This window comes from Labeo rohita, chromosome 6, assembly GCF_022985175.1.
Source record: "Labeo rohita strain BAU-BD-2019 chromosome 6, IGBB_LRoh.1.0, whole genome shotgun sequence".
Taxonomy (NCBI): domain Eukaryota; kingdom Metazoa; phylum Chordata; class Actinopteri; order Cypriniformes; family Cyprinidae; genus Labeo; species Labeo rohita.
Genome location: NC_066874.1, coordinates 8,041,789 through 8,064,589, shown reverse-complemented (window position 1 = coordinate 8,064,589; position 22,801 = coordinate 8,041,789). Strand labels below are relative to the sequence as shown.

General features: G+C 36.6%; 2 protein-coding genes across 2 annotated transcripts; both read left to right on the top strand.

Moving 5' to 3' along the window:
* The first annotated feature begins 607 nt into the window (after nt 1-607).
* Nucleotides 608-16,516, top strand: notum2 (notum pectinacetylesterase 2). The gene is made up of 12 exons (XM_051112923.1): nt 608-707; nt 832-1,165; nt 1,438-1,490; nt 2,024-2,119; nt 2,231-2,291; nt 2,372-2,448; nt 2,534-2,633; nt 3,244-3,432; nt 6,438-6,538; nt 6,647-6,794; nt 6,983-7,030; nt 15,369-16,516. Exons 2-12 carry the CDS (start codon nt 852-854, stop codon nt 15,658-15,660), a joined length of 1,479 nt encoding a protein of 492 aa, XP_050968880.1. The 5' UTR covers nt 608-707; nt 832-851; the 3' UTR covers nt 15,661-16,516.
* Nucleotides 16,517-19,507: 2,991 nt separating this feature from the next.
* On the top strand, nt 19,508-22,080 carry ccr7 (chemokine (C-C motif) receptor 7). Its single transcript, XM_051111471.1, has 3 exons — nt 19,508-19,610; nt 19,815-19,855; nt 20,580-22,080. The coding sequence occupies exons 1-3, from the start codon at nt 19,595-19,597 to the stop codon at nt 21,645-21,647; spliced, it is 1,125 nt and encodes a 374-aa protein (XP_050967428.1). The 5' UTR covers nt 19,508-19,594; the 3' UTR covers nt 21,648-22,080.
* Nucleotides 22,081-22,801: the final 721 nt, after the last annotated feature.

The window sequence follows — 22,801 nt, the reverse complement described above, 5'->3', positions numbered from 1 at the left end:
TCTTATGCCAAAGAGGCAACAAACTTTCCATAACATCATTCTTTTACATATACATTTCACCATGATTGATAAGCAGTGGATAAAGACAGCATCAGTCTATCAGCTGTTGCTTTATGTAAGGCAACCCTGTGTAATCAATCAGCAGATACCGTGCACAATTCGCTTCCATTTCTTTAATCTGAGACAAATTCAGATTTCTGAAGGGTTATCTTCATAGGATTATTTCAAGTGAGTGAAGAGTTTCTCCCTATTAGAGTGAGCAGGGAGAGGTCTGCTCCAATGACCTAGAGCCACATGCCATGTAGCTGCAGGGTTATGCAGGTATTTCAACCATGTAGGTGTTTAAATCAAAGTCGAGCCCGGTCTAGGGGAGGGCGGGAGGGCTTGTTGTGAGACTAAGTTAGGTGGGGAGGGGATGTCTTTGAAATATGGTTGGGAGAGCGCATGTTATCTTTTCTCCTCGCCATTAGACATCCAGGTTTGGTGTGTCATTGGTTGCAGCCCAGAGCTGGCACCAGCTCAAAGGGGATGTTGAGAAATGCAATCCATATGGTGGCACTATAAAATCTAGCACGGACCACAACCAAAGACCAAGATCTGTTCAGGACGCCGGCATAGCATCAATTCGAAAACCACCTTTCCCTCAGCGCCTCAGGATTTTTTGCTCTCCAAGACTCCAAGAGGACCAGGACCAGTTGCTTTAAGAGGTAAGTGTTGATTATTAAAAACGGATCACTTCTAATTTCATGATGGGCCTTTCATGATAATGAAGGTGTTGCTTTAAATCGTTTTTGGAGCTTCACTGCAAACTGTTCCGTTTCCCTTTCTTAGGGAGGTCCTGAGGATTTGATATGAATATTCTGTGTCATGTTATGTTCCTGCTTCTGCTGGGAGTCATTTCTTGTCAGAACAACAATCGCAATGCCAAGTCGGGTGGAAAACCTGCAAAGAAGCCTAACAGCCAAACTATAGAGACGACCCAGCATGGCCCTGAAGATGACCCAAACCTTGGGCTAGCAGTTGCTGGTGATTCCAGTAAAGAAACTTACTCCGGAGGTCGTGGCACCGGCCAACAAAGTGCATCTGTCAACAAGCCTACTGATGAAATGAAGCTGCACTTTCTTAAGAACACATTAGTGACATGCAACGACGGTACTGCTGCTGGGTAAGACATCCTCACTGTTAACCTGAGTTGCATAAACTTAACAATTTGTAGAGCACAAAGGTCAAGGGTCTGATTCCCAAAGGATACATTAACTGGTGGTATTAAAGCATTCATTGCAGTGTAAGTCACTGCAATGAACGCATCTGCCAAATCATAAATGTACGAAATTGTACCAATTTATTAAAAAGTTAAATATCTGTCCTTTGACAGTTTTGTAAATATCCTCATATGGCTATGTTCTCTAGACATCTATATTTATTTGTGGCCCTCAGGTTTTACCTAAAGGAGTTCAAAGGAAGTAAGAGATGGCTGATATTTTTGGAAGGTGAGTATTTAAAACTAAGTTAATTTTGTCGAGAGAGGTCAGCAGGCTTAAATGCAGTGCTCAGCGTTATTTTGACGGCTGGTCATCTTCTTAGACATGTAATTTTTCTTGCTTTTTTGGAGCACGTCACATCTTGTTGGTTCAACAGCTTGTCGAGAAGATATATAGTGTCACTGGTCAAGAAAAGCAACATGCGATGTTGAATTAGACATGGCGATATTAAACAATGTAGAGGGAGAGCAAGGTGTAAGCATGCAAATCATGCAGTGTCTCTTTACTTGGAAAGCCTCACCAAGAGGAAGTGACTTTAAATGAAGGGGCAAGACTAGTAAACCTATTTAACATACAATTGTAATAATACTAAGCTGTAACACCTGTCAAAATAACATGGATTCATTGTTCATTGTGCTGTTTTAAAAACTGTTTTAAAAATAATATAGTAGCATAAGGGGAACAAGGTAAATGCTGTAAACAGAAACAGAAAGGATGAGTAATGCAATAATGCAAGGTGAATTCCAGTTATTCTATTTTAGGTGGTTGGTGCTGCTACAACAAAGAGACCTGTGATTCCAGATACAAAACTATTCCCCGCCTTATGAGCTCAACTGACTGGCCACAGACACGGAAAGGTAGGCTGATATTAACCAGACTCACAACAGCACATCTAGCTTTCTGCTAGCTAGACATACAAGCCATTCTCCATTGATTCCAATGAAAACCACGGCTCTGATTATTTGCAGGGAGTGGATTACTATCAACACAAGCTGATGAAAATCCTCACTGGTATAATGCCAATATTGTGTAAGTATCTGAAAAATTTAAGAGTGATATTTCTATAAGCTTTATAATTAACATCTAAATATCTTTTCTCATGTGAATAGGTTTGTTCCTTATTGTTCAAGCGATGTGTGGAGTGGTAACAAAGCAGCATCAAAGTCCAAACAGGGTAAAGAAACAGGTACATTTTTAGTGACAATTTTTGTCAGACTATTAACATTTTTGTCACAATATTAGGACACTCTTTTTCATTTATTCCACCATAGAATATGCTTTTATGGGATCTCAAATCATTCGGGAGGTGATCAAAGATCTTGCCCTGAAAGGACTGAAACAAGCCAAAGTTGTGATGTTGGCAGGAACGAGGTGAGATCTCTTGGGCTGTATCTATTTTTCACATGTTGAGATACAAAGGAATGCATTTATTATAAAAAATATATTACATAATAGTATTAATCTCTAGGTACAATGTTTGAAGTTTTTTTCATGGCTGTTCTGCTGTTTGTTTCCACGATCCAAGAACCACAGCTATTATAAATCCCATAATTGGATTTGAATTCACTCATAAACAAAGACAACACTAGACACCCATTACACCTGTTGCTGCATATTAAGATCTAATAACAAGATGCTATGAACAATTGAAACAGAGCCATCTGGAGTACCACGAAATCCTATTCCCATCCATGGACCACCCCTTGAGTTTTACCACAACACTGACTGAAGCACTATTTTCAGCACATCCTGTTGTCTACCATAAAAATGTTTACTACAGGCTGTAATGCTATAGACAATGACATAATAGCTATATATGTCCTGCCAAGGAGGCAGAACAAGTTCTGAGGATTCTTCCAATGTTAGCAGCATGCGTTCTTGGTTGTTGAAGCCATTTGATATTCAGAAGTTCACTAGTTTGACAAACTAAATTTTGGGGATTGAGGTAATATTGGGTAATATTATTTATTCTGTCCTGCAGTGCCGGGGGAACAGGTGTGCTGCTGAACATTGATAAGGTGTCCAGTCTTCTGGAGCAGCTGGGTGCAGATGCTCAGGTGCGCGGCCTTGTCGACTCAGGCTGGTTTCTGGAGAGTAAACAGCAAAAAGCACCTGATTGTCCAGACAGTGCTTCCTGCACCCCTGTGGATGCCATTAAAAAAGGACTTCGGTAAAGCATTCATGCTAATCTCAGTTTATCAGAATATGTCGTTTTGGTAATTACATGACAATAACCATAATATCCCTTGTGAAAAAGATGGTAGATTATACACTACCAGTCAAAAGTTTTTGAACAGTAAGATTTTTAATGCTTTTTTAAAGAAGTCTCTTCTGCTCACCAAGCCTGCATTTATTTGATCCAAAGTACAGCAAAAACAGTAAAAAAAAAAAAAAAAAAAAAAAAATATTCTAGAATTTAAAATATCTGTTTTCTGTTTGAATATATTTTAAAATGTAATTTATTTCTGTGATTTCAAAGCTGAATTTTTATGATTATTACTGCAGTCACATGACCCTTCAGAATCAGTCTAATATTCTAATTTGCTGCTCAAAAAAACATTTATTATTATTATTATTATTAAACAGATGAGTAGAAAAAAAATTATAGTCCCAACTCCTTTTGAATGCTATAGTGTATAATGTTACAAAAGCTTTTTATTTCAGATAAATGCTGAAAGAATCCTAAAAAAAGGAACTCAACTGTTTTAAATAATTATAGTAATAATAATAAAAAAAATTGTTTCAGCATATTAGAATAATTTCTGCCAGATCATGTGACACTGAAGACTGGAGTAATGATGCTGAAAATTCAGCTTTGATCACAGGAATAAATTACATTTTAAAATATATTCAAATAGAAAGCAGTAATTTTAAATACTAAAAATATTTCAACTGTTTTTTGCTGTATTTAGGATCAAATAAACGCAGGCTTGGTGAGAAGAAGAGAATTCTTTAAAACACATCAAAAAACTTTTGACTGGTAGTGTACTTCAGCATACTTTTAGAAGTAGTTAATAGTATGGACGTAGCTCACTTTAAGAGAATATACTTAAATGTGAAATGAACTGAATGTTTCCAGAAGCCTGACTGCATGTTATTTACAATTAAATGACAATGTTGTTACACTTTATTTTAAGGTGTTCTTGTTACAGTGTAATTATACATTCAAGTACATTAGGGTTTGGTTAGTTGCATGTAATTATGCCTAATTTACTTTTTATTAGTACAGTAAGTACATGCAACCTAACAAGGACACTGTAAAATTAAGTGTTACCAAAATGTATTATAGTTTCAATTTATATTAAATGCAATAAGTTAAATCTAAGAGTGCACTTTTGGACCCACTTACATAGGACTTTAATACATCTTTATATGTAATTTCATAACTATTTCAACTGTAGCTGAAATATGGTTAAAGTCTACTGCTGAATGTACTGACAAGTATTTATGGTAAACTAAAATATACTGTAATGTCATTTCTGTGAAACTTGTATTTTAATATATTTGTAATAGGGCTGGGCGATAATTCGATAACGATAATTATTGCGATATAATTTTCCTCGATAAAACGATATGAAGAGTTCGATAAATGTTCGATATAATTTTTTATGTGCCAAAACCAGAACGAAACAGCGCGACTCATTTGAATCGCGCCACATGGACTGTTTATCCGCTCTGACCAAAGTGCAAACTGCGGCGCTGCTCACTAGAGACGATACATTTATTATCTTGATGCGAAAAAACCGAACGCAGCGTCGCTTCCGTTATGATCCAGTGTGAAAAACTTGAATTCAGCGATGAACACAAACGACTCTGTGATTAAAACTAGTTTAAAGTTGTGTGCAGCGAGACAGTCAGAAGGCTTTTCAGTCTACACATCGCCATCATTTACCATGGATTTACTGTAGTAACACTCACTACACCATGGTATTGTGGCAGCAATGTGGGATATTCACATTGAATATTGATTTATTACAGGAGTAATGGTATATAGTTATAGTATGTATGTATTTGTGATTAAGCTATAGCATGTGTGCATTTATACTGAATGTTTTTAGACTACCGTTTTTCATACAAATAGGCTACCTATAAAACCATGTATATTTTTACCATGGTATTGAGGTACGATTATGTGTGGTTTTAATTCTGTTTATCATGATTTAAAATAATGATTGCTACTATGGGAGACCAATGCTTAATTAAAAAAAAACTAGGTCAGAATAAATTTAACCATATAAAACTGAGGTTGCTAGTTTTTACAGATGTTACTGATTGATAATGAAAAATTTACCTCTGCATCCTCAAGCTTCTATCAATTGTGCATTTCTAAGAGACAAAAAAGTGATATTATTATTTTTATTATTATCATTATTGTTATCATTATTAGACAACCCAAACCTGTTTCTTGATTTGAAACAATATAACCCATTAGAACATGCAGAAATTAATTTTTCTACTTAGATATTTATTTTGTTAAGAAAAATAATAGTGTGGTTTCTACAACTTTCACTCTGGAGCAAAAATCTGACTTTAAACTTAGAAATAAAGATTTGACATTTATCGTGATAATTATCGATATCGACTGATGTGAAAAAAAAAAATATTGTGATAATTTTTTGCCCATATTGCCCAGCCCTAATTTGTAATTACACATTTGAAATGATAAAGCTGCAATTTAATACATTTCAAATATGTAATAATGTAATACTAAATTACACACTCCAATTGAAATTTTAATCTAAAAGTCTTTACATGCGCTTTAATGCGGTTAGTACATCAAAATAAGTACTTTTTATTATCTAAAAATAAATATACTTTTTTAAAACATGACAAAGTAAAATGTAAGCAAACAAAGTCATGAAAGTGATTAATGATATTTCATTTGCAAGGGCAGATTTTTAAAAATATACTTTTGAGATTTGAGCTACACTACAAGTGCACATTCAATAAAATACAGCTCACTTCTTTTTCACAAGGGATGAAAAACAAGTTTCAAAACATGTGTTTTGTTTCTAATGCAAGCTTCAGTGTTACTATTGCTAATACTTAGGATTAGATATTTGACGTAATCTTCAGTACATAATTCATGCTACACATTTTTCCACCAGACATAAATTATATTGCAAAACGCTGCTCGATGATTATCATTTTTTGATGATATTATGCCTCTGTTAGGTTGTGGAGCGGTGTTGTTCCAGAAAAGTGCAAGCAACAGTATAAAAGAGGCGAGGAATGGCAATGCTTTTTTGGACACAAACTGTACTCCTACATAACAGGTGAGGGTGTGCCGTCTGTGCGATATGAATGAAAACATTTTCACAGAAGTGGCTACTGTAAAATAGACTTACTTCCTTTAAAATAACAGAGGATATGTCTCTTTTTAGCTCCATTGTTTGTGGTGCAGTGGTTGTTTGATGAGGAACAGTTGCGAGTGGAGAACATTTACATGGGCGGCCAATCGCTTTCAGAGCAGCAGTGGACCTATATGCAGAATCTGGGAAAAGAGTTTAAAAACTCTCTCAAAGATGTTACGTGAGTACATGTCATAATATATATCACTAAAACTAGCTAAATATGTCGGCAGAACAGCTACATAGTTATTAGCTAAATATGTCTCCAGAACAGCTACATAGCTACTAATAGTTGAAAAATCACATCAGCATGCTTAAGGCTGTATATTTTATGCGTATTAAAAAATGTCTTACTGTATGTTGTTTCAGGGCCGTGTTTGCCCCTTCCTGTCTTTCCCACACTTTAATTACCAAAAGGTAAGGACACACAGGCACCCTGAGACACACTCCTCATGGGTGAGCTCATACGCCTGCATTTGAACACTCATCCATCATGATGCATTCTAGGTGTCACCAAAATGCCACCTCATGGTTTCACACTTAATTAATGGCCTGCTCTATGAGCTCAGCTGAGAGAGCAGTGGGACAGATGATTTGTGAGGTGAACCATGGTGAAACACATGATGAGGTTAAACTTACAGCAGAGCTACAGCTGCTTATAAAGAGGCTGATTAGACTGCTGCTGAAGGGACATTACATTGCCATTTAACCCTTGTATGGTGTTCATATTTTTGTTACTCAGCCAGTGTTAATGGGTCTGGTGGACCTGCTGCATTTTTGGGTTTTTTATTCAATGCAATTTCAAAAATTATGTTAAAATACTCAACAGATGTTTACTTCATCCCAATTACAAGCAATATAAACAGAATGTTTGGCTGATATTTGCCCTTTTCTTTTGTTACATCACATTTATAAATTAAAGTGCTACAGCCTTGTGTGAGAATGGCAGGGGCAGAAGCAAACAACTCACACTTACACTCACACCTTCTCCGACTCTGTCTCTCACATATACTCACACATACACACACATACACATATTAATAGCAGGCCCAGTCAGTGACCAGTACAGTAAGCAGTCATTGAAAATTTGTTCTAATATATGTTCAATATATTAAGGCCAATGAGTATGAGCTTGAAAAAATTATTTTGTGTATCATTTTTCTTTTGACAAAAGTGAAAACGGGTCCCACAGACCCGAACACCATACAAGGGTCAATTAACACTTGTTTCTAAAGTGCATTGTTATAGAGACAATTGCTCAGCCAACTTTCAGAGGGGTTGCAGAACTTAAAATTGTGTGGATTGTAATTAATATAATTAATATTATAATATTTAATTAGTGTAATATATATATATGTATATATTTATTATATATATATATATATATATATATATATATGTGTGTGTGTGTGTGTGTGTGTGTGTGTGTGTGTGTGTGTGACCCTGGACCACAAAACCAGTCTTAAGTCGCTGGGGTATATCTGTAGCTATAGCCAAAAATATTTTGTATGGGTCAAAATTATTGATTTTTCTTTTATGGCAAAAATCAGGAAATTAAGTAAAGATCATGTTCCATGAAGATATTTTGTACAATTCCTACTGTAAATATATGAAAACTATACATTGGACAACTTTAAAGGTGATTTTCTCAATATTTAGATTTTTTTGCACCCTCAGATTCCAGGTTTTCAAGTAGTTGTATCTCTACAAAATATTGTCCTATACTAACAAACCATATATCAATGGAAATCTTATTTATTCAGCTTCAAATTATGTATAAATCTAATAAGATTTTTTTTTTTTTTTTTTTTGTAATAAAAATTTGGTTTTGTGACTGGTTTTGTGATCCAGGGTCACATATATATATGTGTGTATATATATATATATGAAGAGTTCAGATGCAAAACAAGCTAAATCCATCTGATGTCTTTCTTTAAAAAATGCATTTTTATCAGGCTCAGATGTATAGGTTTCTATGTTTGAAGAAAAAGTATTTGATGGATGTATAATATGTGTCGAAAGCATTCACTCAGTATCATTATCTCATTTTTGACTGAGATGGCTTTTAGCTGGTTTTGCATCTGAACTCTTCATATATATATATATATATATATACTTAATATTCAATAGCAATATACATTACCTAATTTAATTATAATGCTAAAAAAATAAATAATTTCTTTTTTTTCACCTCAATAACTTTTTTTAAGAACAAGTTTTAAGAACATGCATTTCTTAAAACATCTGGAATCACATTATCAGAATCAGAATCAGAAAGAGTGTTATTGCCAAGTATGCAAGGAATTTGTTTTAGTAACATTAGCTTCCAGTACACAGAGACATCAACAACATACAGACAACAAAAATATAAAATATAAAATACACATATGTAAATGTAAATAGACAAAAATTAGAAAAATAAATTGGGAAATAAATAGATGGTATGTACAGTTGTGCTATAGATCAGGGGTTCCCAACCTTTTTCACTTCGGGGCCCCCCTCCTTCTCTGGTCAATTTTGCAAGGCCCCCCCCATGCCTGACATTTCCACTTATACTGTACTTCCGCAGCAAAGAGAAAGGGGTTTATTTTTAAACCTTTTCTATTAACCAAAATATCTGTTTTGCCTTTTTATTCTTCTACTGCATGTTAAAAAAAACCTCAAAATTCGAACAAACTTTAAATTAAAGCTATACTTTGTAACTTAAAAGAAAACCCTCTGCTCAGTTCTAACTTTTTAAAATAATATATTTACATATACATTAATTGTTAATCGACGACATGATCAGTTAACAATAGTTTCTCTATCAGAGCACGTCTGATGCTAATATGTGCATAAACACCACTGAGCCTCACGAGATTATCCTCTACGGGTGAGAGTACATTATAAAACACTCACAGAACATTAATTTGGATGACTATGCAAATACATTAAAATTTCACGCAAAAATACTAGGGTTCAAAGCCCCAAGAGCATGCATAGTTTGGGAATCAATAGTGGACTTGTACATGCCTAATGTACGACTCGTGCCATACATTAGGCACTCGCAAGTTCGTTACAACTCTGATCGTCTTTACCTTTACATTAGCGCAGCGGTTTGCTTCTTGCAGCTAAAGAGATGTAGTTTCCGTGAAGCGGCTGGAAGTTAGCAAAAGTTCAAAGAGGGGATGACTTGGATGTGAGGGATCCGGAGTGATTTTCTCAGCTCTTTTCTTTACTTTGGATGAATACATTTCTTGAAGGGTGGGCAGGGGAGCACCAATAATCCTCTCGGCAGTCCAGACCATTTTCTGTAATCTTCTGATGTCTGATTTTGTAGCTGAGCCAAACCAGACAGTTATTGATATGCAGAGAACAGATTCAATGATGGCTGAGTAGAACTGTTTTAGCAGCTGCCCCTCTGTCCCAAACAGGATCCTCACATCTGGTCTGTCCAGATGTTGCAGGATGAAGTGCAGTCCCATGTTTACTGCATCATCCACTGACCTGTTTGCTCGGTAAGCAAACTGCAGGGGGTCCAGTAAGGGTCCAGTGATGTTCTTTAGATAAGCCAGAACCAGTTTTTCAAACGACTTCATGACCACAGATGTTAGCACCACTGGTCTGTAGTCGTTAAGTCCTGTTATTTTGGTTTTCTTTGGGACGGGGTTGATGGTGGAACATTTGAAGCATGATGGAACACAACTCCAGAGACCTGTTGAAGATCTGTGAAAAGATGGGGGCCAGCTGGTCAGCACAGGTTTTCAGACAGGCTGGTGTCACACCGTCTGGGCCTGGTGCTTTTCTCCTTTTGTTCTTTCTGAGGACCTGGCGAGAGGGGGGTTGCTGGAGGTGTTAGTGGTTGTGAAAAGAGATCGTCAGAATAGGTGTGGGGAGTTTCAGAATCAGAATCAGAATGAGCTTTATTGCCATGTATGTTTACACATACTAGGAATTTGTTGTAGTGACAGAAGCTCCACAGTGCAATAGAATGACAGTGACAGGACCAGACAAACTGGTGTGAGCTCTGTGAGCTTGTCCAGATTGTTTGCAGCAGCTTCAAAAACACTCCAATCAGTCAATTCGAAACAGGCCTGTAAAACCCGCTCTGTTTCGTTGGACCATCTCTTTAGAGAGGGTGCTCGCTGCAGAGCCAGATGGGAGGAGCTGGAGCTCCAGCTCCCCCTCGCTGGAGGTAATGGGTGGAGATAGACACCTAACCACACCCTAACCCTACCCCTTACCCTATCCTAACCCTAACTCCACCCATTAGTTCACACAGAGGTGGAGCTGGACCTCCAGAGAGGGGGAGCTGGAGGCCATTTGGCTCTGCAGTGAGCAGTACTTGTCTCTTTACAGTCTTTACTACAGGTTTAGTAGGATGGTATAAGATGAACCAGGCAGTGATCAGAGAGTCCCAAAGCTGCCCGTGGGACAGAGTGATATGCATTCCTTAATGTGGTGTAACAGTGATCCAATATATTACTGTCTCTGGTGGGACATGTAACATGCTGACTGTATTTAGGCAGTTCATGGGAGAGATTTGCTTTGTTAAAATCCCCAAGAATGATTAAAACAGAGTCTGGATGTTTTTGTTTGGTCTCTGTGATCTGATCAGTAAGTTCTGTAAAGCTAGGCTCACGTGTGCTTGCGGTGGAATGTAGACGCTTATGAGAATGAACGAGCAAAACTCGCGGGGAATAGAATGGCTTACAGTCAATGAAAAGCGCTTCTAGATCGGAACAGCACATTTTCTTTAACACCGTTACATCTGTACACCACCTTTCATTGATGTAAAAGCACGTCCCGCCACCATGCAATTTCCCCGTTGATTCTGCGTTGTAATCCGCTCTAAACAGCTGATAGCCCATCCTGTATTGCGTCATTCAGCCAGGTTTCCGTGAAACACAGAGCAGCGGAGTTTGAAAAGTCCTTCTTTGTCTGGGAGAGCAAAAGAAATTCATCCGTTTTGTTGGGTAGAGAGCAGAGATTCGTCAGATGGATGCTAGGCAGCGCCGTACGGAATCAGCGTTGTCTAAGCTTCACAGTTAATTAATGTACCTATATTAATATTACCAATTAAAATATTAAAGGAGAACTCCACTTCCAGAACAACAATTTACAAATAATTTACTCACCCCCTTGTCATCCAAGATGTTCATGTCTTTCTGTCTTCAGTCATAAAGAAATTATGGTTTTTGAGGAAAACATTTCAGGATTTTTCTTCATATAATGGACTTCATTGGTTGCCCCGATTTTGAACTTCCAAAATGTAGTTTAAATGCAGCTTCAAAGGGCTCTAAACGATTCCAGACGAAGAAGAAGGGTCTTATCTAGTGAAACAATCGGTCATTTTTTTTGAAAAATAAAAATTTGTATACTTTTTAAGCACAAACGCTTGTGTAGCACAGGCTCCGGGATGCGCATCGACGATGCTACGAATTAGTAATGGGTCGTTCTTGAATGATTCTTTCATTTTGAACAAATCTTTAATGTGACTCGGGAAGAACGAGTCGTCTCAGGGAGTGATTCATTCAGTCGCGTAGGTGCAACATCCTATTAGGTTCTGTACTGGAATTAGGTCACCTGTTTCGAGTCTTTAGGTTTTTCATCTTATGGGGCTGTCACGTGATGAACGAACGACTCAAACCCGAAACTTGTCAGATAAGAGGTGAGGTGGGCTAATCATAGACTAAAGACCCAGCTAAACAATGAATTAATCTTTTCTGTTTCTTATAGCATTACAGTTTTGTCTTGATTGTAGTGTGATCAACATTTGTATAAGCATGTGTTAGGAAAGTAACACATAACATTTTAATTATATTTTGCTAAAATGAACGAAATGACGAAAAAAGATTTGTTCATTTTGCTGAACGAGACTCAAAGGTCCAAATCGGTAAAATGATCTGAACTTCCCATCACTACTACGAATCACGTGAAAGTTCATTGTCTGTGTACTGAGTATGGCAAAAAACTCCATCTTATTTTCTCCTACAACTTTAAAGGAGGACATCATTGTACCTTTTTGTTTGTAAACAGTGTTTGCAAACTTACTTGCACTTTCTTAGTTTTTGCGCGTTCGCTTTGTAAACACTGGGTCTGTAGTTCCGCCTACGTTCCGCGTGACCTTTCGACGTGATTCAGTAGTACGTAGCGTTATGAACGTGCATCCCAGAGCCTGTGCTACACAAGCTTTTGTGCTTAAAAAGTACAAAAAATGTTATTTTCCGAAAAAAGTGACAGATCGTTTTACTAGATAAGACCCTTCTTCCTCGGCTGGGATCGTTTAGAGCCCTTTGAAGCTGCATTTAAACAGTTCTCCTTTAACAGAAACTGTAAGTGTCAACTAAGGTAAATTAATTGACCAAAGTTCATTTTGTGATTCCAGACGTTTCAAGAACATTCAGTAAACTTTTGGTTCAAATTTTGAAATAATATTTTTTGAAGATGTTTTTGAAAAAAAGTGTCTTATGTTTACCAAGGCTGCATGAATTTAATATCAAAAAACGCAATAAAACGGTAATATTGTGGAATATTATTACAATTTTAAAAAACTGTTTTCTATTTAAATATATTTAAAGTCATTTATTGGCAAGGCTGAAATTTTTAGCAGCCTTTACATGTTTACCTTTACTCCAGTCTTCAGTGCTACATATATATAATAATATATATATAGCCATTCAACTGTTTGGGATCAGTAAGATTTGTAATCGTACTCAGTAAAGTCTCTTATGCTCATCAAGGCTGCATTTATTTGTTCAAAAATACAGAAAAAGAAACAGAAATATTGTGAAATGTTATTGCAGTATAAAGTAATGTTTTTATTTTAATATACTTTAAAGTATAATTTATTCATGTAATGCAAAGCTGATTTTTCAGCATCATTATTCCACTCTTAAGTGTCATATGATCCTTCAGAAATCATTTTAATATGCTGATTTATTATTGGAATTATCTACAGTTTTTTGTTTGTTTGTTGATGTGCATTGATGTGCATAAGAAACTTCTTTAGAAAAAAAAAAAACAATAATTTTTATTATTAATGTATATATAAACATTTTTTAAGTAAATAGGACTTCCTGTAAGAACCCATTAAACAGGACAAAAAAAAAAATCTGGAATTTGTTGTATTGTAATTTTTTAAACAATATGCAACAAAGAATAATTCACAATAAGACCAAGAACATGCATTCAGAGAGTAAAAGTCTAATGCTGATGCATATCGGGCCCTTGACCGCCCGCATGAGGTAATTGGTGAATTCGCAAATAGGTTTAATTATGTGCACGAAATACAACCGCACTGCTTTTATTTTCAAAGTGCTATTATTATTATTATTATTATTATTATTATTATTATTATTATTATTATTATTAACAATTACGCCCGTTCGTGTAACCGTATCTCAAATATGTTCGTGATCATATAGCTTTCAAGAAATGTGAGTTTGCCGTTAGCCGTAAGAGATTTTTTTTTTCTTTCTTTTTTCTTATTTTTGTCTAAATTTTTGTCTAAAATTTTTCTTCATTGCACGTCTTGTTTGGTCTTATTTTGTATCATTGCATGTTAAAAATAATCTACTTTGTTATGCAGATATGCAAAATGTTATGCAGTTTTGCAAATGTGAAACTGCGGTCTTATTCGCATAGTCTAGCATTTTTAAAAGCCACATCTTGATAGACAACAACTAATAATGATCAACAGGCGGCATCAGTCCGTTAAATCATTTCAAATAGCCTTCAATTTATAAGTTATAATTGCATCTGTCTCGGATGTAGACTGGTCAAGATTTATTTTAATAAACTGGAGTGTGCGTTTTTATGCAGAGTGTGGAATTCACCTAATGCATGACAGAGAAGCGTCCACATGATCCCTTGCATTTTTCCTGATAATTAAATTAATTTTACTTCTGTAAACTCATAATAACAACAAACGTTGCTTTTGTAGAGTAATGAGAACAAACAGGACGCACTTTCTCCCACCTAGTCTCTGAAGCGCCTCACAAAAAAAGAACTGAAACTCATCGTATGACTGTCTCACATACATGAGAAATATATCTATAAAAAAGTATAAAATGTCTACTTTTAAACTAACAAATTCAAAACGAAATCAAATACCCCCTGATTATGTCATCTGTATAAAGGTTGCATTTCTCTCTAAAAGCGTCACACGAATTTCCGTAGTCGGACAAATTCCGCTTTCAGAACTGTCATGGTGATTTTTTTCCTCAGAAACAAAAAACAAATTTATTGAAGAAAACAAAAAAGGCATATAGCCTATGTTTTGTGAATGATATGCCAGTGTTTCTCCATTCAGAAGGTATTTGTATCTTTTATTCTGATACTTTTCTCAGGGTTTTAGAAAAGTATAAATAAATTGTACAAGTTATTGGTAATGAATACATTATATGAGAATTTATGTTTCAGGTTTTGACTGCAAATGTCACATCCATAATGCTGAAACTGCCTCATGCTAATCTTTGTAATACTTGCTTTTTTTGTACAAAGTTGTGATGGTAGTTTTTGAAAACTGCAATATTTTTTTAAACTGTTTTTGTGAATGTTCATTAAATAGTAATCTAAGTATGTGCTCCACATTTTCATTGTTTGATTGTAATGTTTCATTTAATGTTTTTTTTTTTTTTTATAAAATATATTGGGCAGTACTGAGTTAAGTGTATTGGTCCGGCCCTCAGCAACCACCTCAGTTTATCATGTGGCCCCTTGGGAAAAATAATTGCCCACCCCTGGTCTAAAGCCTACTTTTTCTTTCCTTCAGTAATTGGATGGATTTTCAGATCAAGGGGACGTCACTCTCTCGCGCTCTACAGTGCTGGGACAGAAGTCTTCAAGAGGCTAATAAGAACAGCAAAACCGCTCTGAAGGGCTGTCCCTTTCATCTCATCGATAGCTGCCAATGGCCACAGTGCAATCCAACCTGTCCAGCCCTGATCGACCAAGCCACTCAACAGGAGATGACTCTGCTCCAGGTGCTGGCCAGTATGGGCTTGGACCTGCAAAAGCTCGGCTTGGATGTAAGTTCAGCCAGCATGGTCAGCAGTGGTGGCTAAATTAGCATTAGCGAGCGATGGTGTTCTCATCGACACAGTTCACCTCATCCACACTTTTTAGAGATTGTTCAGTGGCTTCCTCTCTGGCCACTTCCAGAGATGGACCTGGGTTTGTCTAGTGAACACGTCACTGGATTTCAGTACCAACAGTCTGCCTTTACAACCGTGTTCTATCAACAGGAACGATTTTGGGTTCTCCAAGCGAGCGACTATAGCTAGACAGTTCATCAATGGTTATCATATAACTGCTAATCTCATTCATCACTTCAGTAAGAGAACTGGTGTCTGAATTTAATGCCATGCAATGACAACATCATAATGTAGCAGCAAAATCAAAAAGAGCTGAATTTACTGTTAACTAAATCTGAAGAATGTACAAAGACATGTAGAGAACTGTCTGGAGAAAACCAGTGAGCAGTATAATAACTACAGGTGATAAAAAAAAGTGACAAGAAACCAGAACACTGCAGTAACCACATTTTCCAAACATCCTGTCACAATACTTAGTCTTTGTTATATATCTGCATTATTGTTTTTTAGCAAATGCATGCTCTTTAAGGACATTGTAGTCCACTTTACAGATGAGAATCATAAAAATGACAGCGATAACATTGAATGGATACATGTGGCATCTGTTGTTTTGCCTTGTATATGAATAGGAAATGTGCAGTTACATATTGACAACCTTCCTCAAATGTCCTTTAAATATATATATTGAAGCCAAAACAGCTATTTTAAATACACTTATCACACATTTATATGATTATACTCCTTGTATATTTTCATGATTTGTAATATCCAGTTGTTTTGACATTTATAGTTGGTTTGACTTATCTTGAACACTAATAAAAGATGAATGAACGCTTTTATATGTACAAGATGTTTTAGACACCTGCTATCTTAGTGTTTGTGTGTGTGTGTTTTACTGGAATTGAGTGTTTTGATGTGCCTAAAGAGCACAGTAGTTGACTAATGAAAGCTTTCCAACCTAACTGTCTGCTTATAAACTTGACTTTGGCCATTTAAAAGGACAACGGAATCTGTTGGGGAATAGCACCTTACAAAAACACTGTGGTTAAATGACTGAACTGATCTCTTGTTCCAAATCAGAATGATTCACGTCATAACATTTTGTGCTTTAACCACAATCTTATCAGATATCTTATTTCAGCTTTCTAGGTTAGCTGCATTGTTGCTTTCAATTAACCACAATCTCTCTTAAAGAAAAGCTACATTTACTTACTGAGCAGAAGACGCCTACATTCATACAGTTGTTTTTAGCCAGAGATATGTCCATTTCTTTAAAGGAGAATATTATTTAATAATATGGGGATGCTGAAAGCCTTTTAGGCTTGATGTCAGTGTCTGGCATGGTCTGCTAGGTTTTGTTTTCCATGCAGCTTCCTAAAAGTTTCCAGCACTTTCAGTGGGACTTTGAGTGGGAGTTTTATGCGTAAAAAAAACAACAACTTGTTTTCACATGTATGATTAAGTGAAGGCATGACTAAGAAACTTCTCAGCAGAGTTAAAAACACATTATGTCTAGAGGGGGATTTCACTGTTACATCCATATAAAAACAATTCATTATGAGAGAAACACAACGGTGAGGGAAACAGGCCGTAAGTCACAGCACAGACAACACTAGCTTGGCTTCCTGTACACACTAGTGAGTAGTTTGACTAACGGTCCGAGTTCACTTAAGGTTATCTAGTTGCTAACTATGAAAAGACAGACTCTAGAATCCACCATACTTCACAGAATGTGTTTCACATTGACACGAAAACAGAAAAGATCATTTGCGCTCACATCCATTATACAAACAAACATTGGAGTATATTGCATATCTTGGCTGTTCTTTTGATTAAAATGTTTTATGCATTATATGTACATATGCTATGTTTCAGATGCAAATTCTGAAGCAACCATAGATAGTGGCCCTAAATCCTAACACTAATATGTTGGTTAGGTATGTTTTGAAGCATGGCTGCTGGTTTACGCTGGTCCTTAACTGGTCATGTGCTGGTCCTAAGCAACTAGCTCCTGCTCAGGACCAGCTTAGGACCAGCAGATGACCAGCTTTAACCAGTTTAAACCAGCTCGAACCAATAGCCATGCTTCAAAACATACCTAACCAGCATATGCTGTTTTGTTCAACAGGGAAGAAGCAGCGATGTAAGCATTGCCACATCCAATAATAGTTTACAAACTGGAATTCTATAATGCGTATGTAATTTGCCTTAGTTAGTAAATCTAATATAGAGATCTTTTAGATACTTACTTGGTTTTACAAGTTACCCTGAAATCAAAGCAAGTGATCTGAATCTCAGGTTTCTTGGGTTTCTCGGGTTTGAGTTTCTTACCTCCACCATTCACCATACTAAGATTATGTGTTGTGGTTTTGATATGATACCTTCCTGTTTTTAATAAAGCACAGTCAACAATTTCTAACGAACAGATATAGAGATGCATCTAACAGTGATCACAGGTCACTGACTTAAAGTGCACATGCTTGCGTGCACTTCGACAAACTTTCCGTGTGACAGCATGCATAGGTTTGTTTTTTACTAGAGGTGGTTTTGAGAAAAAGGGAACTTTCATCTTTCATTTGTGTGTTGTTTTCCTTTCTGATTTTGGGGTGGGGGGATGTGTGTTCTTTTCTCTGTCATTCTCTTTGATCTTCCTTTGATGAAACTCGAAGCTTGGTAGCTATAAACAGTGTGTGACCTGCATTTAAAGAATACAAATGATCTTGCCTTCGCACATTTGGTTTAGTCTTAATTTTTAATACATCATAATATTTAAATCCATATACATATACATGTATGTATGATGTATGTATATATAAATATATAGATCAACCTTAAGGCCACCTATTACTCCTTAACCAAAAAAATCCCCACAAACACCAATGGTTTCTGTACAAACAGGTAAATGTACAGGTGATTGTACCAATTGAGGTTTAGTCACAGTTGGTGTGAGCCAACTTACTGCAACAGTTCTACTACGCAAATCACCTGATTTGTGGCCGAAACATGTCTTCCTGCTTAGGCCTCTTTTCCTGGCAGCAATGTACACACAAACCCACAACTGCACACGTGCAGCAGTCTGTGTACCTGTGCAAAGTTGAAACTTGGAGGGGGTTGGGGTGTGGGGGGTGCCAGTGATTGAGGACGGGGACATTAAAAAACCAGAAGGGAAGGATGTTAAATGAATTGATGTTTTATAGCAAGTGCTCATTTATCTGCACTTCTGTTCAAGGTTTTGAAAGAACTTGTAAAACGCAATGCAAAATGCAAACCATTACAGAATAGTCAGAGCAATCCAGGAGGTCTGTGACCTGACACTTTACAAAAGTGACACATATTACAAAAACATGTTTTCTAATTATCAAATAAATATATTTTTTAAATAACCATATCTGGGTGGTCATAATAAAGGTAAAGCATCTAAATTTAGACCATGTCTACATTTGAGTCACATTGTATAAAAGCAGTTTTACCATGTGCCACAGCACCATAGTATATCAATATCGAGAAATGCATAAAATCATATTTTTATAACTCAGTTATGACACATGTTTAAGAAATGAAAACAGAAATGATACGCAGACAGTGACAACACTAAATGATTGCAAATAGATAATACATTTTCTTTTGAATTATTACTGGTTGGTTTAATTTAATATATAGCAGGAAAGGATTTAAAATAGAAAGAATTTATGGTTGAGTATACCTACATGGTTGTGCAAAGGTAAGAAATGAAGTTGTTTTTCTTGAAACACAGTGCAGGCTGTGGTGAAAACCCTTTCCTCTGGTCTTGGCTTCAAAGTTATAAGTGGTGCTTCACCTTTTTTAACACAGCAGATGCAGAGCTCTCGTATTCACTGTGTTGTTCGCAGTCCTGGCGACACATTCAAAGAGAAAGTCTTAAATCATGCATGCGTTTACCGGTAAGCCTAGAAATTCATCTGTTGAATTCAACTGAATTAAAATGTATCAAATAGCTGTATGCATTTATCAAAATGTAAAGGATTTGGTCAAAGAAGAGAAGGGATTTATTAGTGTAGTTTTGTGCATGTTTTTAACCTTTACTCATCTATGAAGTCTATTATCATTGTGTGTACTTTCTGACACATTGCGTTTCTCGTTGACAGTTTTTAGCCCTTTGCTGGTGATATGGTCATGCCACATAAAGGTAATTCATGCATTAAACCTAAGACGAACGGCACTTTTTTTTTGAACCTCTAAATCCAGAGAATACTTGACCCAAAAATGAAAATTATGCAAGCATTTATTCGATCTACTCATAGTTCCAAACCTGTATGACTGACATGCTTTTATGGAACACAAAATGAGATTTAAAGGTGAATGGAAAACCTCAGTCACCATTCACTTTCATTGCACACGTTTTGCAAGCGGTGAATGTGAATGGAGACCGACGGTGTCGTTCTGACATGTGTTGTGTGCTACAGAAAAAAAAGTAAATCGGTAACACTTTACAATAAGGTTCCATTAGTTGATGTTGGTAATGCTTAAACTAACATTAGTTTGCAACTTGTTAATGTTGTTAATTGTTACTTCATGTTAGCTCAGGTCCATTAAATTAAGCACAATTAAGCAGATAAAACTTTTGATTTTAATAATGCATTAGTAAATGCTGAAAACAGCATTAAATAAGATTAATCAATGCTTTAGAAGAATTTTGTTCATTGTTAGTTTATGTAAACTAATGTATAGCAGATGGAATCTGCTAAAGAAAATCATGAGATTAAGTCTAGCCTTGTATTGGAGTATGGGGTTTCTAAAAAACACTTTACAATTAACCTCTAAACAGGAATCATGTTGTAATTTTATAGAATAATTATGACTTTTGCTGAGCAACTCATTCCTTGAAAGCTTCTGCATTACCTTTATTTCAGAAAAGCTGGTCCAATCAGACTACTGAGTACCCTGTGGATGAAAAAACAACAGATTATGAGTATCCCACAGTGGACACAGTGGATTACACCGGGCTTGAAATAATGTGCGACAAAGGCTCCAATCGTTCCTTCCGCGCCTGGTTCCTGCCCACCATCTACACGATCATCTGCCTCATGGCCCTTGTTGGAAACTTTCTGGTCATCCTAACCTACCTGTACTTTAAGAGGCTGAAGACTATGACTGACGTCTACCTGCTCAACCTAGCCATGGCTGACCTGCTGTTTGCAATATCTCTCCCCTTCTGGGCAGCTAGCTTCATGAGCAAGTGGCATTTGGGTCCAATTCCATGCAAGGCCATGTTCACCATCTACAGGGTCAGCTTCTTCAGCGGCATGTTCCTTCTCACCTGTATCAGCGTAGATCGATATTTCTCCATAACGAAGGCTGTCTCTGCTCATCGTTGTCGCTCCAGTGCGGTGTTTTACGGACAGGTGTCTTCTCTGGTGACTTGGGTGATGGCGGTGATCTTTTCGATACCTGACATGGTGTTCTCTGAAGTTAACATCAATGGCACCTGTACAGCAAATGGCAATAACTTTCCAGAGTACCGCGTTAGGATGCTGGTAAGTCAGATGGTGCTGGGTTTTATTCTTCCAGCGGTTGTCATGGGGTTCTGTTACATCTGCATCATTAAGACCCTCAACCAAGCCAAGAACTTTGAGAGGAATAAAGCCTTCAAGGTCATCATTGCAGTGGTATCTGTCTTTGTGTTTAGTCAGCTACCCTACAATGTAGTCATGGGAGTGACCACTCAGGAAACAACGAATTGCGACAAGGACAAGAGTCGTCTTTACGCACTGGATGTGACCAGAGCCGTGGCTTTCTTGCGCTGCTGTGTGAACCCCTTCCTGTACGCCTTCATTGGGGTAAAGTTTCGCAATGATCTCCTGAAGCTGCTTAAAGACTTGGGATGTCTCAGAAAGAGCCACCTCATATACACCCACTGCGGTAAACGAAGATCCTCTGTTGGCCTGGACACCGAAACCACAACGACGTTTTCCCCCTGAATGCTCCGGATTCCAAAACAACAAAAAGGTCTTGCAAATTTACTTCTGTGGTAAATCGCTTTATAAGCTCCATTCCAATTAAAGTGTCTATGGAGGATTGTATGGTGCCATATACTCATATGCTGCAAGTTTTGCTACGAAGTGTTACTAGAGACTTATTGTACAAAAACTTCCTGCTTTGTAACAATAAGCTTTTCACTTCTTTTTTGATTGCTCTTTGAGAGACATGTCTTTCACTCTTCGTTATGTGATATAGCTATTTTGTGTTCAATATCTTGTTCTCAATATAAATATATACTGTGTATTACACATACTTACAAAGATGAAATATCTTTAAGGGCACCTATCCACTCAGACGTGGAAAATCAGCAACATAATCCATTATGGTTTAACAGTTTTTTCTCTGTCTGTGATGTTATCAAACTAAATAAATCTACATTTTCTGAAATAACTGACTTGAGTTTTGTGTGTTAGATACATCTGCACAAATAAATAGTTTCAAAAATAGATACAAAATATATGTAACATTACAATAAACACCATGCCGAGCCCTTGTGAAGGAGAATACCTTTGGAAAATACAAACACAAACATGTTTCCCTTGCACAAAATAGTGAACTTTACCATCCTTTGGTTTCTCACCCAGCTTACTTGTTTGTGAAGACATTTATACTCATTGTCTGTGGTCACAGATGGTAGTATATATGCGGTTGTGGTGAGTCTGTTATGCTTATAATGTCTTGCTAGCAGAAAAGCAATATAGAGCTCAATTCAGTTTTCATTTGTCCATTCTCAGATACTGGCCAAAAGCTGATTTATATTACATATGGAACTCACAAACTTTGCTATAGAACAAAGTTACTAAAGAACAAAAAAAGGTAAAAAGCTGTCACTCGGGCAATATCCTAAGCTAAAAGGTACATCTTTGCACCTTATTTACCCCTAAATGGTACATATTAGTATTTTAAAAGTATATATTAGTACCCAAAGTGCAGGTCTACAAATTAGTAGATTTTGATAGAATACTGCCCTAGTGAAAGCTTTGTATCTTTAGTTTTGTGGGTTTTATATATGTAATATTGAGAGCTATATGTGCTCTGCTGCCGCTGTTTAAGCTAGACAGTGTAAGTGCCAAAGGTCAAGGTTATTTTCACA